Source organism: Alosa pseudoharengus, unplaced genomic scaffold (genome assembly GCF_046254945.1).
Source record: "Alosa pseudoharengus isolate Yale_2024_CS ecotype anadromous, Long Island Sound unplaced genomic scaffold, YU_APseudo_1.1 YU_APseudo_1.1_scf_3, whole genome shotgun sequence".
Lineage (NCBI taxonomy): Eukaryota > Metazoa > Chordata > Actinopteri > Clupeiformes > Clupeidae > Alosa > Alosa pseudoharengus.
Genome location: NW_027468718.1, coordinates 14,789,856 through 14,804,548, shown reverse-complemented (window position 1 = coordinate 14,804,548; position 14,693 = coordinate 14,789,856). Strand labels below are relative to the sequence as shown.

Genomic DNA, 14,693 nt, shown 5'->3' with positions numbered 1-14,693 from the left:
TGCCAATTTGCCTGAACACCACGCTGTGCTTACAGTCTTTGGCCACTGCAAACTCTGGCTCCAACTTTGCCAATTTGCCTGAACACAACGCTGTGCTTCCTACAGTCTTTGGCCACTGCAAACTCTGGCTCCAACTTTGCCAATTTGCCTGAACACCACGCTGTGCTTCCTACAGTCTTAGGTCCGTCCAGACCCTTCAGTCTTTCAAGGACATTTCGTCCCCTTAGAATTATAAAGTTCTATCTGACATTTTTGTCAAAATTTTGTCAAATTGAGTTAATTACATATTCTTATTCTGTGACACCTTAAGAAGATGAGGTGAGGTGTTTCTTGCAGTTGTATACATTTTTGGACATTATATCTGAAGAGGTTTGTTCCACTTAGCAGTATAACTCTATGGAATTCTAAGACTTTGAAACTCAATATCTCAGAACTACTCAGAACGTAGATAGAACCCTATAATTCCAAGGGGACGATTTGCTGCCACTGCAGTTGCTGTTGTGTCTTATCAGCACCCATCTTAATGACTCCTCTGCCCACTCAACTCATTCTGTAGAGACTGGGCTACACTCATTCCTGGCATAGTGACCCCTGCCAATTACTCTAAGAGATTTAGATTTACTACCTCTTCTGGCAAAGCCAGCCTCACTTGGCTCAACGTGCTGAGAGAACGTTCTGGAATGCTAGTGATGCTCACACACAATACTGGCAGCATGTGATGACAGCAACAGCTTTGGACAACTTTGCGTTGGCTGTGTAAATACTTTACTTTTCAGATCAGTGAATTCTGACTCACTTTCAGCGTGTGTAAGTGTAACACATAGCCTAATTTATTATTTTGTCCACACTCCACAAGCAGGCTTATGGATGGTTTGTGAGCTTCCATCTATGAAAAGCCATTTGAAAGTCCATTTAGCTATGAGGAATAACAAGAGTAACTGTGAATTACTCATCTACTTTATCCTCCAGTGTCATATATTAGATGGTGTTAGGAGCAGATAGTCTCTGTGTAGTGAATTACTTATACCACACTCTTGGATTAAGACCCAGAATGCAGATATGAGGACAACATATGCATGTTCCCTGCATTGCTAGTGGCTTTGAGAATCACTCCTCACCCTCTAATGTGAGCTCAGTGTGTGTCGGTGAAGAGCCGCTCTACTGGAAGGTTCTGGAAACAGATGGCTGAGCAGCTGTGCTGCTATGTAAAGCAACAGGGGAAGCACATCAGTGTAGACCTCTAGGATTCAAAAAAGGGTACCATCAGCCATGTGTGTGTGTGTGTGTGTGTGTGTTTAAAGGGCAAAGCGTAGCCTCTACACTCTAACTACACTTCTACACATACTATCTTTTCTCTCTCTTTGATGTCTCTCCCCCTCTTGCCTCTCTCTCCCCCTCCATTGTTCTTTGTTCTCTCTCTCTCTCTTGCGCTCTCTATATGACTGGCAGCTCTGGGCATGGCAGGCCCTCTTCTCCCTGAGCTTAAAGGCGCATGCAGTGAAAGCTGTGAACACCAAACAGCCTTTTCCTGTCTGGCGGCAGCACCAGCAACACTAGCACGTCCGGCAGCAGGAGGAGCACTTGCTCACTGCTCACATGCCTCATGCTTGGGAGCAGCTCAGCACTGGGTGAGTCACGCTTGCGGTGAGCCATTATGAGTCATACAGCAGGGCATGCTGGGAGACAGGAAGTTCATCTGTCTGAGGCATACAATATACTGTACATTACCCAACCACAAAGACTGGTTCACTTCCAGAGGGGAATTAACCATCTTTATTTCTGACAACAAAACTCACGACTGATTGCATAAAACTAAGGTTGATGTGCAACTTGATTTGCTAGTGTTTTGTGGTATATATAAATAAGGTCTGTGAAGATAATTTCATATTAACTAAAGCATTCAGTAGCCTAAAGAGAGAGAGCATTTTTAAATATTGGGCCAAAATGTCCCCCTCAAAGCATATTACGATTACAGCCTTGGTGTATGTGTGCATGCATGCGTGTGTGTAGAGTTGTATTGAGTGTGAGAGAGAGAGAGAGAGAGAGAGAGAGAGAGAGAGAGAGAGAGAGAGAGTGTGTGTGTGTGTGTGTGTGTGTGTGTGTGTGTGTGTGTGTGTGTGTGTGTGTGTGTGTGTGTGTGTGAGAGAGAGAGAGAGAGAGAGAGAGAGAGAGAGAGAGTGTGTGTGAGAGAGAGTGTGGAGAACTTACGGTGCAGAATTGGATGCCTCGCACGCTGTTGCCCAGCTTGTCCAGTGGAGGAGACCAGCACATGACACCCATCACGTTGGGCACCACCAGTAAGATACCACCTGCTACCCCTGATTTAGCTGGTAAGCCCACCTGATGGAGAGAAAGAGGGAGAGAGAGAGAAAGAAAGAGAGAGAGAGAGAGAGAGAAAGAAAGAGGAAATCTATGAGATTAATATCCAAGTGGGTTAAAGACTGATTCTTTTACACCTTGTAGATTGTACGTTGATAAATTATCTTCACTTTTTAATTAAGGTAAACAAAATTGTACCAGAAGGTGGTTGTGTTAATGCTGTTGTTACAGCACGTGTTGTGGCACATTAAATGTATCTAATTGAAGTAGAAATGCAACTGATGTGCCATGTAGGTGTTAGTCAGACTGCACTGAGGCAAATTAAAGTGTGTCTGCTACAGGAGGGTTGCTGAAGTGAAGCTCTTTCTCCAGCTGTCTTTAAACACTTGGGCCAATTTACAAACTAATGTGGTGTGTCATCATTAACAGACTAGGATAGGAACATATGGGAGAGGAGTGAGTAATGTTCTTCAGAGAGGGAGGCAGGTATTAGAGGAGATATAACTTTCACACACACACACACACACACACACACACACACACACGGATAATCAGGTCAGAGGAGGTGTGTGTACAAAAGTACAACAGTGAATTATTTACAGCTTCCACTTCCTGAGAACCTGATAGACTATCAGTCATGCCGATTATCCACGGAAGCACTCCAACATCACTCTTCATTCCCATGTAAGGGACTCAGGCCCAAATATCCCACTGTTCTATTTCCATCCTGTTCTGGTTACTATGACTAAAGCACGAGCATTTCTTAGGCATTCCCCCTAGATATTATCTTTTCAAACAAACTACTGAGTTATGTCTCCCTTGATTGAGTACAATCTGAAATATGTGATGAGGAAGAGACCATTTCAATATATCGTCAGCGATTCAAAACGATTTATAACCCGTAACACTTTCACATTCAGTAAAAATCTCCTCATGATCCACTAGCTCACCATTCCGTGACACTCTAAAAAAAACTGTCTTCGTGCAGAACTTTGGCTCAGTGAACTGGAAACAATCAAAGTGGTGCATGCCTGTCCCCCAAACATAACAAAACTGTTCCAGCCAATCACCGAAAGGGGGGGGGGGGGGCGAGTGTTTGGGGAAATGGAAGGAGAATTTGTTGAGTTCACTCTCTAGTGTTTTGTTGGTGTTTGGTTCAAATATCAATGGTGATTATGTTATCCAGAATCACTGACGATACCTTTAAATTGTAGCCCATTCTAGATCTGCAAGATAGAATTCTGGAATGGCTTGCTTATAAACCCCTCACTTCCCAAAGGGCTGTTCCTGAGATTACCTCTGAGTACCAACATCAAAGTCAATGCAAACACATTTAACCTTTATAAATAGCCGCTAATAAGCAAAATAAACTCACTGATGCTGACACGACACCTATGTTATTTTCCACATGAAAACCAAGTGATGTGACTTCCTGCACGGCTTAAATTTAGTCTAATCTCAGGCCCTGGGCGGCAACACTCCCAGTTGGCCCTGAGGTTATTACCCTTCACAGAGACGTATGATTGGCTAATCCCCCCACTGGGATCCCTGGGGGACATCTACTTACGACTCACACTGCAACCCTCCTCAGACAATGACACATCTCTCACATACCAGTAACTTGGCTACTGTAGGCAGAAATTAAGTAAAAAAAATAAATAAACAAACATATAACCAGCTGTTAACTCATTGAATGCCAAGCTGTTTTTGGAAGCTTTGTTCTAGAGTGCCAGCAATCTAGACCATTGTTGATGATTTTTGTACAGCCACAGCATATTCTGTGTTATAGCTATGAACACATACAATGGCTCGTTTGAAAGGTGAGACTTTAAGCTCTCAGTGGGTGCAAACCGTGTATTTCTACACGCCTCTGTTCCTGAGAAATCCCAAGCTAAACAGTGGCTAGTTCATCAAAATCCCTGTTTTTTTCTAGAAATGGAGATATTGCGTCTTTTATGACCTGAGAAGTGTTGCCTGCAAAGTTTCTGGGAAGAGATCTAACGAGACCTGCCACCTAGTGATAAACCCACGAAAATAAATGACTTGATTTTGACCTGGCGTGCATGTCACTGATAGGCTAATCAGTGACTGATTTGAAACAAAGCGGCAACCATCAAAAGCCGAGTTAAGATCAAACGTCCAGATAAAATGTCCAGATCTTGCATTTTGATGAGTTTTCGATCGTCATATATTTAATTTCCATTCATCACAGATTTCCTAAAATCACATATAAGGTGTGTTAGCGTGTCTAGTTTCGTAATTTAAAAAAAAAAGCTAAAAACGTAATATTACGTTTTTGGCACTCAACGAGTTAAACTGGTTTTGGTTGTCTCTCTGTGTTTCTCTCTGCTTGTTTACACTCGGAGACTGCACAGCTGATCTGACAAACAACTCTGAAAAGGGCAGCGAGTAACATAAAACCCGCAGTAACATGGGTGAGGGTGAGGAGGCCCTCAGTGTGTGTATGGGGGGCATGTGATGCAGTGGGGGTGTCATATGCAGGATGGTGAGAGCGTGACATACCATATTCTGACTAGAAGAAGTCAGAAGAGTCCATACATTTATGACACTCAGTATGGGACCTATACAGTAAATATGTGCTTGCAATTTGCATAATATCCTGCAATAGTGTGTTAGTTAACCACTAGTGACAGACTGTCAGCATGTGGAACACATGCATGTTTGTGTGTGTGTGTGTGTGTGTGTGTGTGTGTGTGGGGGGGGGGGGTGCATGTGTGTGTGTGATGGTGACAGAAGAGGAGCCACAGATGCCAATAGAATTTTAAGTCCCAGACTGAGTCTGTAGATGTAGACTATGTGTATCCATGTATGTGTCTCATACAATATATGTGTATCCATCTGTGTCTTATTTTGTGTCAGCAGACTGCTTGTTTTTATGTGTTAGAGAGTAAGTGTATGAGTGTGTGTTTGTTAGTGTGTGTGTGTGTGTGTGTGTGTGTGTGTGTGTGTGTGTGTGTGTGTGTGTGTGTTTGTTAGTGTGTGTGTGTGTGTGTGTGTGTGACACTCACATGGAAGGCGAACTGTCCAGAGAAGTCGTACATGCCGCAGGAGTGCATGAGGCTCAGTGTGTCCCGCACTGCCTCGGGACTCAGCACACGCTCGCCTGTGATTGGACAGAAGCCACCGTTGGCCAGCGTGGCAGCCATGACACTGGCACTCTCACAGGTCACCTCGATGGAGCACAGCTACACGGGACAGACAGACAGGCACCGAGAGACAGACAGAGCAGGGGACAGAGAGAGAGACAGATTTGAGATATGTCAGATAGTCAGACAGACAGAGCAGGGGACAGAGAGGGAGAGAGAGAGAGAGACAGTGATTTGAGATATGTGAGATAGTCAGACAGACAGACAGACAGACAGACAGGCACAGAGAGACAGACAGAGCAGGGGACAGAGAGAGAGAGAGAGAGAGAGAGAGAGAGAGAGAGAGAGAGACAGATTTGAGATATGTCAGATAGTCAGACAGACAGAGCAGGGGACAGAAAGGGAGAGAGAGAGAGAGAGACAGATTTGAGATATGTCAGATAGTCAGACAGACAGACAGACAGACAGACAGGCACAGGGAGCCCAAGGAGCTCCTGGGAAGTGGATCAACATGACAAAGCATATAAATCCCTCCCCATAATCCACCAGAGAAACTCGGCCAGCACAATCTAAACAAACAAACCATTAGCCTGCGCTGTGTTTATGCAGCCACTCTGGCCTCTCCTCATGCTGGATGGCAACGGCACAGCACAGCGGACTCCACACATTCACTTGCCCTACATAGCTCTCATTCTTACAGTATCAAAGTTAAAGATTCTAGTATTACATATTTATAACGTTATCATTATAATTACTATATAATTCTAATCATTTTAGTCAAATATTCAGTATTTTTACATCAAGTACTATATGTGTAAAATGTAATGTTTTAATTAAGTCCTACAATTCTTAAATAAATAAAGTGTTCCTGGTTAGGATTCAACCCCCCCCCCCCCACACACACACACACACCCCAGCCATGTTTGTTCTGTTACACCTGTTACATTCCCCTGGAGCCACTGCCAAACACGGGACCAGTCAGGGGTGTGTGTGTGAGTGTTTGGGGGGAGGGTGGGGTGGTGGTGGTGGTGGGGGGGCAGTCTGAAGCTTTCCGTCACATTATCGCACTACGGGGGTGGGGGGTGTTGTGGCCGTCACTAGACCAGAGCCAGAGATAGGGCTTGAGCTACAGCCACTCCATCACGCAGCATACCCCATCACACGCACATGCTGTCCCACTCATGCCCCACCACAGTCAGCCATGTGTGTGTGTGTGTGTGTGTGCGTGCATGTGCGTGTGTGTGTGTGTGTGTGTATTTGTGTGTTTGTGTGTGTGTGTGTGTGTGTGTGTGTGTGTGTGTGTGTGTGTGTGTGTATTTGTGTGTTTGTGTGTGTGTGCGTGCGTGCGTGCGTATGTATGTGTGTGAGTGTAAATGTGTGTGTGTGTGTACTGAGGTCAGAGAGTTCAGACTGCGACACTTTTAGCCCATTTCACTATATCCATATTTCCTGCTTCGTCAAACTAAAGTTATGATACCTTTGTATCAAAGCATCTTCCTGTCCCTTTCCTGTAGACTGGGCTGTAGAAGAGTGACTTTCTACAACTCTTGAGCCTAAACCTTAGCAAACTTAACAAAGAAGTTTGTGCTGCATTTTTAACTGATCTGTTTGTTGACAGCGGACCGCAAGTATCAACAACTTTGAAATTGGGTTTACAGAGTGGCGGCATCTTGTGATATAGCCTTATTGGCCCAGTGGACAGCTTGAGTGCCACACCTGTGACTCAGAACAGGACTAACCTGGAAGTAGAAGTCCAGAATGGAGGTCATGTCGGTGCCCTCTGGGAAACACTAGAGAGAGCAAAACACAAAACAAAAAGAAAGACAGGGGGAGAATGAGAGAAATTCAGTCAGATGTCTCTAGGCACAGTGCAACTTACAGTGCAGCAACTAGATCTACCACAGAAGAGACAGAACAGATGTCAGTGGTACATTGTGAATATATTTATTGGCATAATGTTTCAAAACCACACTTAATAAAACAGCACCACGGGGAAAGGATTGTATGAACAAACAAAAAAAGACTCCACAGTACATCAAATTTCACACACACAGACACAGACACACGCACACACACACAGACACACACACACACAGAGACACACACACACTCTCTCTCTTACACACACACACACACACACACACACACACACACACACACACACACACACACAGCCTGCTAATACTAACCTTCTTCTCTTTCAGGTAGTAGCCGATGGCGAAATTCCTGTCTCCTGACTCACGCTCCGACTGGAATCTGGGTCAGAGCAGAGAACACACGCCAATCAATCAAGAGCACTGCCAAAACATCCATCCTCCATTTAAAAAAAAAAATCACATCTGTTTTTTTAAAATTCTATTTACAGTTTCATTGTCAGTGGCCATGCTACCAAACATGCAATTCAAAACCAGTTTTCCAGTTTTGAAAATGTGTTAAATTCACGGTTGCTGTTCCTCTGATGGTGGGGGGGGGGGGGGGGGGGGGAATTAACCTTCATATCAGGTTTCACCTGCTCTGTGATCTACTTCGGTAAACACACTGAATATTCATGAGGCCTCGTTAAGCATTCATGATGTCTGTGGGCTGCAGACAGGGGCATTGAGTAATGAAGGATGCTTTTCAGGGCACACTGACACACCGCAGCCCAAGTGATTGGCAGACCCCTGCAGACGCGAGGGGACTGTGGCGCGTGACTTACGTGGCGTTGCTGAATCCCACATACTCGTTCCCTGCCATCTGCTGCAGGAAGTTCATAACCTGCAATGTGTAAGCAAAGACTGTTAGTGTGTGTCGCATGAACAATTGATCTGACCATATATGACCATGTTTTGTAAATATGGACATATATACAGTATGCGTGTGTGTGTGTGTGTGTGTGTGTGTGTGTGTATGACCACTTTTTGTATACATGACCATTGTTTACTGTAATATGACCATTGTATAAACTGTATGAACACTCTTGGGAAACATCTGGACTGCTCTGCACCACTGTACGGCCTGTGCTGTCTCACTGGGTTGAGCAAAGATCATTATTATGTCCATTTGATAACTACAGTACTCACATAGTCAAACTTCTCAGCGTTGCCTGCTCCTTGCTATAAATGAAAATGAGAGCAAAAGAGAGGTTGAAGAGATGACATCATAATACAGAAAACATTTTAAACACAAAACCATAACAAAGATAAATCTAACCGAGTTCATTGTGTTTCATGATTGGCTAGAGTTGATAACGTTCATACAATTACAGATACTGTGAAATTGCATGGTTTCAAAGAAAAAAAAAACAACTACTGAAGAAAATAAGCAATTAGAGGAATTATATGAGGTAAAAACACTCTACAACAAAAACTTGACTGGAACAGATAATGAAACTATGGCTCTGTGGTGCACAGGTTTTGGTATCAATACTAGGTAGAGACATGGTAGTAGTCAGTATCAAATGACGGGAATACTGTAGGTTAACAGATATGGAGTTTCACCAGCTCCCACTGGCCTTGGATTGGACATGTTTACTGATGAAGAGAGAAGGGGGATGGAGGAAGAGTGGAAAATACACTAGCCAGACATTGTTTATTTGTGTAATGGTGCGTGGTGTGCGTGTGTGTGTGTGTGTACATGTGTGTGCTGAGCCAAAAAACTGTATGTGTGTGTGTTTGCTTTCAGTCATATGTCTACTGAAACAAAAATGGTGTGTTTGAGTGTGTGTGTGTGTGTGTGCGTGTGTTTCAGTGTGTGTGTGTGTGTGTGTGTGTGTGTGTGTGTGTGTGTGTGTGTGTGTGTGTGTGTGTGTGCGTGCGTGTGTGTGTGTGTGTGTGCTGCATGACTGCTTGCAGCAGGGTAAACGAGTATGCGTGTGGATTAAGGTTAACATGTGTCATATGGAAAGCTTGGAGGATCAGGCCTCATTAGCAGGCCACGGAGCTGGCAGCCAGGTGGATGGAGGGATTGTAAAGTGGTGCAATGGAGAGAGAGAGAGCGAGTGAGAGAGAGAGAGAAAGAGTGTGTGAAAAACATAGAAAGAGAAAGATTAGAGAGAGTGATAAACAAAAAGAAAGAGAAATAGTAAAATAGCATAGAGCGTGTGTGAGAGAGAGAAGACCTGAGCAAAAGAGGTCAAGAGAGAGATGGGGGGGTCAGGAGAATGGCCAAGAGAAGTAGACCAGGAGTTTTGATCATTTCTACCATCTAGCATTTGAATGAGGATACTGAACATTTTCCATACACTTTACACTCCAGGCCTTAGCATGTGTTGGGTGTATAGAAATAATCGCTATTGCTAGCCCTAGCCTTTAGCTAATATGTACAGCAGAATGTGCTTTACAGTATTAGACATGTTCAGACTGGAATGACTACCACTCAGTTTAAGTATCCAGCCTGTGTCAATACATTTTTAAAAAAGTGTAAATGCAGAAAAATTACCAACTTCATTGACCTGCTGCAGGTCAATGTCCCACTGGGGCAAAACCTCACAGATCCTAATTCTGTAAAATATGCAACAACATGAAAAAAGCAACAAAAAAAAACACACCACCTTTAAACACCATCACATGGGTCATGGTTCACTAGTACAGTCATATGGATACTATGGGAGGGTTGAAGGATGGTGAAAGGGGGCGGTGGGTAGGTAGTGGAGGGGAATTGCTGGATGAAACAACGACACGTCGTGCGGTGCTTTCAAAAAGCATCATCAAACCACCAGGTCAGAACACAGTGAGAGAGACAGAGGAAGTGACAGATTCACAGCACCAGACTACAGAGCACAGTACACAGTCCGGGAACAGGTCATTCAGCGGGCGAGAGAGAGAGAGAGAAGGAAAAGAGGGTCACTCTCTTCATTCAAAGCAGAGAGAGAGATTGTGTGTGTGTGTGACGCAGAACCACATTGGGTGAATACACAATGAGAAAGGGTTCATGGATGAGGCTATGCGATTTTAGATTGCTCACACAATAACCAGTAGAGGTAGGGCTTATTTCCCTATTAGTGTGTGTAAAGATCTTCAAAACAGTTTAGAGATGTGTTTGTATTTTTTTGTTATCTGGTTCATAGGATAATTACAAATATTATAATTACAACTATTCTGACAATAACTAAGATTGCAACAGATGTCTCTGTGTGTGTGTGTGTGTGTGTGTGTGTGGGGGGGGGGGAGGGGTGCATCTACACATGTGTATCACACAAGCACATGCTGTGAGGCCTTTTCAAACATTGACTGAGTTAGGCTACATTGTATTGGCACGATCAATGGAGGATCACTGTTAGCACAATCTATTTCCGTGAGTGTGAAGTCACACATAGGCAACTGTGAGTCAGTTTGTGTGTGTGTGTGTGTGTGTGTGTGTGTGTGTGTGTATGTGTGTGTGTATGTGTGTGTACTGCACTAAGAGATTAATCCCTACCCCATTACATAGCCAGGGGCGTAGTGGTGACAATAGGATATCTGGAGTGAGTACCGGTAAATGAATTTCACCCCAAAAAATTCATTTGTCTCAAAGACAGAGAGGGAGGGAGAGAGAGAAAGAGAGAGAGAGAAAGAGAGAGAGAGAGAGAGAGAGAGATATATAAAGAGAGAGCCATCAGACAGACATTGATGATCCCACAGTGCTAGAGCAGCACTAGATGAGACACTCCAGTTAAGTACAGATGCGAAGGGGTTGGGGGGAGGAGAGGGGATGGGGCAGGCTGGATGCGAGGGTAGTCAAAACGTGACTAGTAGTCAAAACGTGAGACGGCATACAGCCATGATGAACACACTATCAGAGAGAAATTCATCTGACAGGAAGAGATGAGAGTAACATACGTCATCCCCCTCACAGCCTTAGTCTTCAACGGAGAACCTACAATGTGCACCAAGGGTCAATCCCAGCCAGACTTCAAATATATGTACTGTATATATTACATACAATTATTGTAATATGTTTCACATCAATAGCTAGTGGTTATGTTTAACAGAGGTTTAGATATTAATATACATACTGAGGTCATAAAGACAAGTGCATTTCAACATTCAAACAACATTCAAACGTTTGACTAGAGGTCAAAGACACCTCTTTAAATGACCATTATTCATTATGGAAGTAAACAAACGCTACATGTTAAGAAGGGATATGGCTGTCAGAATCCATTGGCCACCAGAAGCTATTACAATATCCAGAATATCCTGCATATTTTTTTCCCCCCAAGAAATTAAATAATGTTCTCTGATGCTCTTGGATGCACTCAGCGGGCTTCTGTTCTGTTTAGTGAGACCCAGCACTGCAGTGGTAGGCTGAGTCGCCAGGCTTCTGTTACCCCAGCACACCCCCAGGAGCCTGCCTCCACCACGCTCTGGGGGTAGGTGTCGTAAACTGCTACAGCAAGATAATCAGGTACACATGACCCTCCTCACTCCACAAACAGGTCCCATGCTGAGCAGGTATCACTGAACCACCACATTCCCATTTACTTAGTGAGAAGTGGGAATACTGAGAAGAATAATGACTATTTGTTCTATTTGCACTAATTCAACAAGTACAGGGGGAGGTTCTGTTAGGGTAATTGTAGCACACTGTAATATGGGAAACTAAAAACAGAAATTGTGCGGATTTATGGAAAGGTTGGCTTACCTTTATCAGGGATGTGCACACTATTGCACCAGCATTGACCATCGGATTATGGGGTTTATCTGAAATAAAGGAGAATAAAATCTTTCAAATATTTGCTTCATCACAACACTTCAAATTGCATATCTGTAACATCAATGCCTGTACATAGTACAGTACACTGTATTTACCAAACAAAAAATATAATATACAAACAAACATACTGCACATCTCACTACTGAAATGCAAGATTGAAATGCTCTCAAATGTCCTGCCCAATCATTTAGGGCCTGTGTCCACCAATCGTGTTTTTTTGCGCCAACGGTGGCTATATTACAGCGCTGGCCTCGTCAATGTCACTTCTCTCTCGACAACCAATCAAAACTTGCATAACCTAGCAACAATAAACACTTGACGAAGCGCTCTAAAAATGAGGTTGAGGGCGCTGTCCTGTCAGCTCAAAAAACGCGATTGGTATACACAGGGCCTTAAGCATCATTTGGTTGCCGTGACTACACAACAGAGTGAGAGTCATGGTGGCAGTAAAAGGTCTGACAATTAGGGCCGAGGTGGATAATTAGGGCCGAGGTGGATACGTCTCAGACAGACCACGTCATGCAGTCACAGGGGACCCAGCTCATTAATTCCCCACAAAGTAATTAGATTGATTCCAGATTTAGGTCATAAATTCATATCATGCAGAAGATGACAGCACGCACGCTGTGAGTGTGTCTTCTCTCAGTAGCGGGAGTGAGTGTGTGTGTGTGTGTGTATGTGTGTGTGTGTGTGTGTGTGTGTGTGTGTGTGTGTGTGTGTGTGTGTGTGTGTGTGTGCACGTCCCAACACTGCTGCTGGGCTGCTGCTCACGAGATTGAGATTGAGATCACTACTGCGGAGGAGAGTCAAGGATGACTCACTCTGGGCGCATACACGTCCCTCATTCATTCCCACAAAAGCAATAAGAGTGTATGGCAAATGAGGAACGTGTGTGTGAGCCACCGCCTGATGTGTGAATCCGTCATGCCTAACAACACGCGCACACACAAACACACACACACACACGAACGCCTCCTTATCCCTCCACCCACCCTACTTCATGACTCCAACCCACACGGCAGTGCTACACGCGTCATCATAACGGAGATCCACTCATTCATTCACAGGCTCGAATAACAAATGCATTAACAGTTAATAACCCCCGGGGGAAAAGTTGAGTAGCTATCTATTTTTACTGTGAGCTAAGATGTGCTACCTTTGGTGCCCTCTCTAATTCATAGGCTGTAGTAACAACACTGCATTTATTATATTACCCATATAGGGTAAGTCTGTTCCGAGTTTCACAAAGCTTCAAAATGAAAATAATTTGTTATCTGAAGTGCCTGTTTGCTGACTGGTTTGTAGTGTATGTGACGGGGCCCTTGTCTGTCTGTGTGTGTGTGTGTGTGTGTGTGTGTGTGTGTGTGTGTGTGTGTGTGTGTGTGTGTGTGTGTGTGTATCCCCTTACCATCCTCATCCAGGAAGAGCTTGTTGAAGCGCAGGCCGCTGGGCTCCTTGCCGATGAATCGGTGCACGTACTCTGTGCCGTGGTCGTGCACGGCGATGGCGTACTTCAGAGGCTTCACGCACGACTGCAGACAGAATGGGACCTTCGTGTCGCCCACAGTGTGCCTGTGTACAAACACACAACAATAAAACACGTCAGAGCTCTGAGACACTAACAACAGATCACACCCTGACTGATAACACAGACAATTTTATTCTTCACTGAATGATCAAACACTAACCAAGTCTGCTTCAGAAAATCAAATCCACATTAAACGCTGAACAAATAGCTTCACACATTTCATATCTATGTGCATGGTGACATAGAAAACATGGAATCACATTTCACATGGAAATGCTCTAACAGGAACTGAAAATGATGCAGAGAGAAAACCTCAGACTGATATCAGCAGGACAGGGACGCACAAGTCACTGCAGTGGGTGAGTGGGTTATCATTAATGCCATGCCATGTCTGTCTGGGCTATGCAGTCAGGATAGTGAGAGAGTTGTGGCAGATAAAGCTCTCTGCCTGAAGACCGGACAACCTGTCACAATCCATCACAGTTCCAGTGACCCCAATCTCCACATACTGGGAAAGGGTAGAGTACTTACAAGAAAGCAGACGCTTCTCGAAACACACTGAACATGCAGTGATAAGGCTACCAGATAATCAGTCAGTGCTTGCCACGTCACAGGCATGGCAATGACACCTCAGTTACAGAAAGCTCCCATTACAAAATGTGTAAACACTCCCAATAATCCCAATACTTGAGCAACAGGGTGTATTGCTTAAACGGAAACAAAAAGTTCCAATTGTAAAGGAAATGGACTTCCAGGCAGTATTCTCTGTTTAATCAATAGGATGCATCAAACAGAAACTAAACTAGCCAGCGTGCAGCGCTGAAATGATCTTTATTATTTTAGAAATGGTAACAACATGATAGAAAATACTGATTAGTGGAGAGCATCCGTTTGTGAAACTTTATAATCCTCTTATCACAGGAGCGGAGGTGTGAGCTGTTATTTTCCACACTGACACGCCATTAGGTTAATATATGGGTGAGGTTTACTCATGCAACGCACTCAAACACAACTACCATTGGCCAAAGTCCAAGGCACAAATAAATGTCCCAAATACAGGCATG

At 44.1% G+C, this 14,693-nt stretch overlaps 1 protein-coding gene across 4 annotated transcripts in view; it reads right to left on the bottom strand.

Annotated features, from left to right (window-relative positions):
* glsb (glutaminase b) overlaps positions 1-14,693 on the bottom strand; it is a 51,216-nt gene that overhangs the window by 14,212 nt on the left and 22,311 nt on the right. For all 4 annotated transcript variants that reach the window (XM_076263288.1, XM_076263289.1, XM_076263290.1 and 1 more), the window contains exons 6-13: positions 13,510-13,673; positions 12,030-12,088; positions 8,489-8,521; positions 8,125-8,183; positions 7,616-7,682; positions 7,166-7,216; positions 5,349-5,525; positions 2,209-2,340 (exon numbers count right to left, since the gene is read on the bottom strand). In XM_076263288.1, the coding sequence (XP_076119403.1) occupies positions 2,209-2,340; positions 5,349-5,525; positions 7,166-7,216; positions 7,616-7,682; positions 8,125-8,183; positions 8,489-8,521; positions 12,030-12,088; positions 13,510-13,673 (742 nt within the window). The remainder of the gene's footprint in view (positions 1-2,208; positions 2,341-5,348; positions 5,526-7,165; positions 7,217-7,615; positions 7,683-8,124; positions 8,184-8,488; positions 8,522-12,029; positions 12,089-13,509; positions 13,674-14,693) is intronic.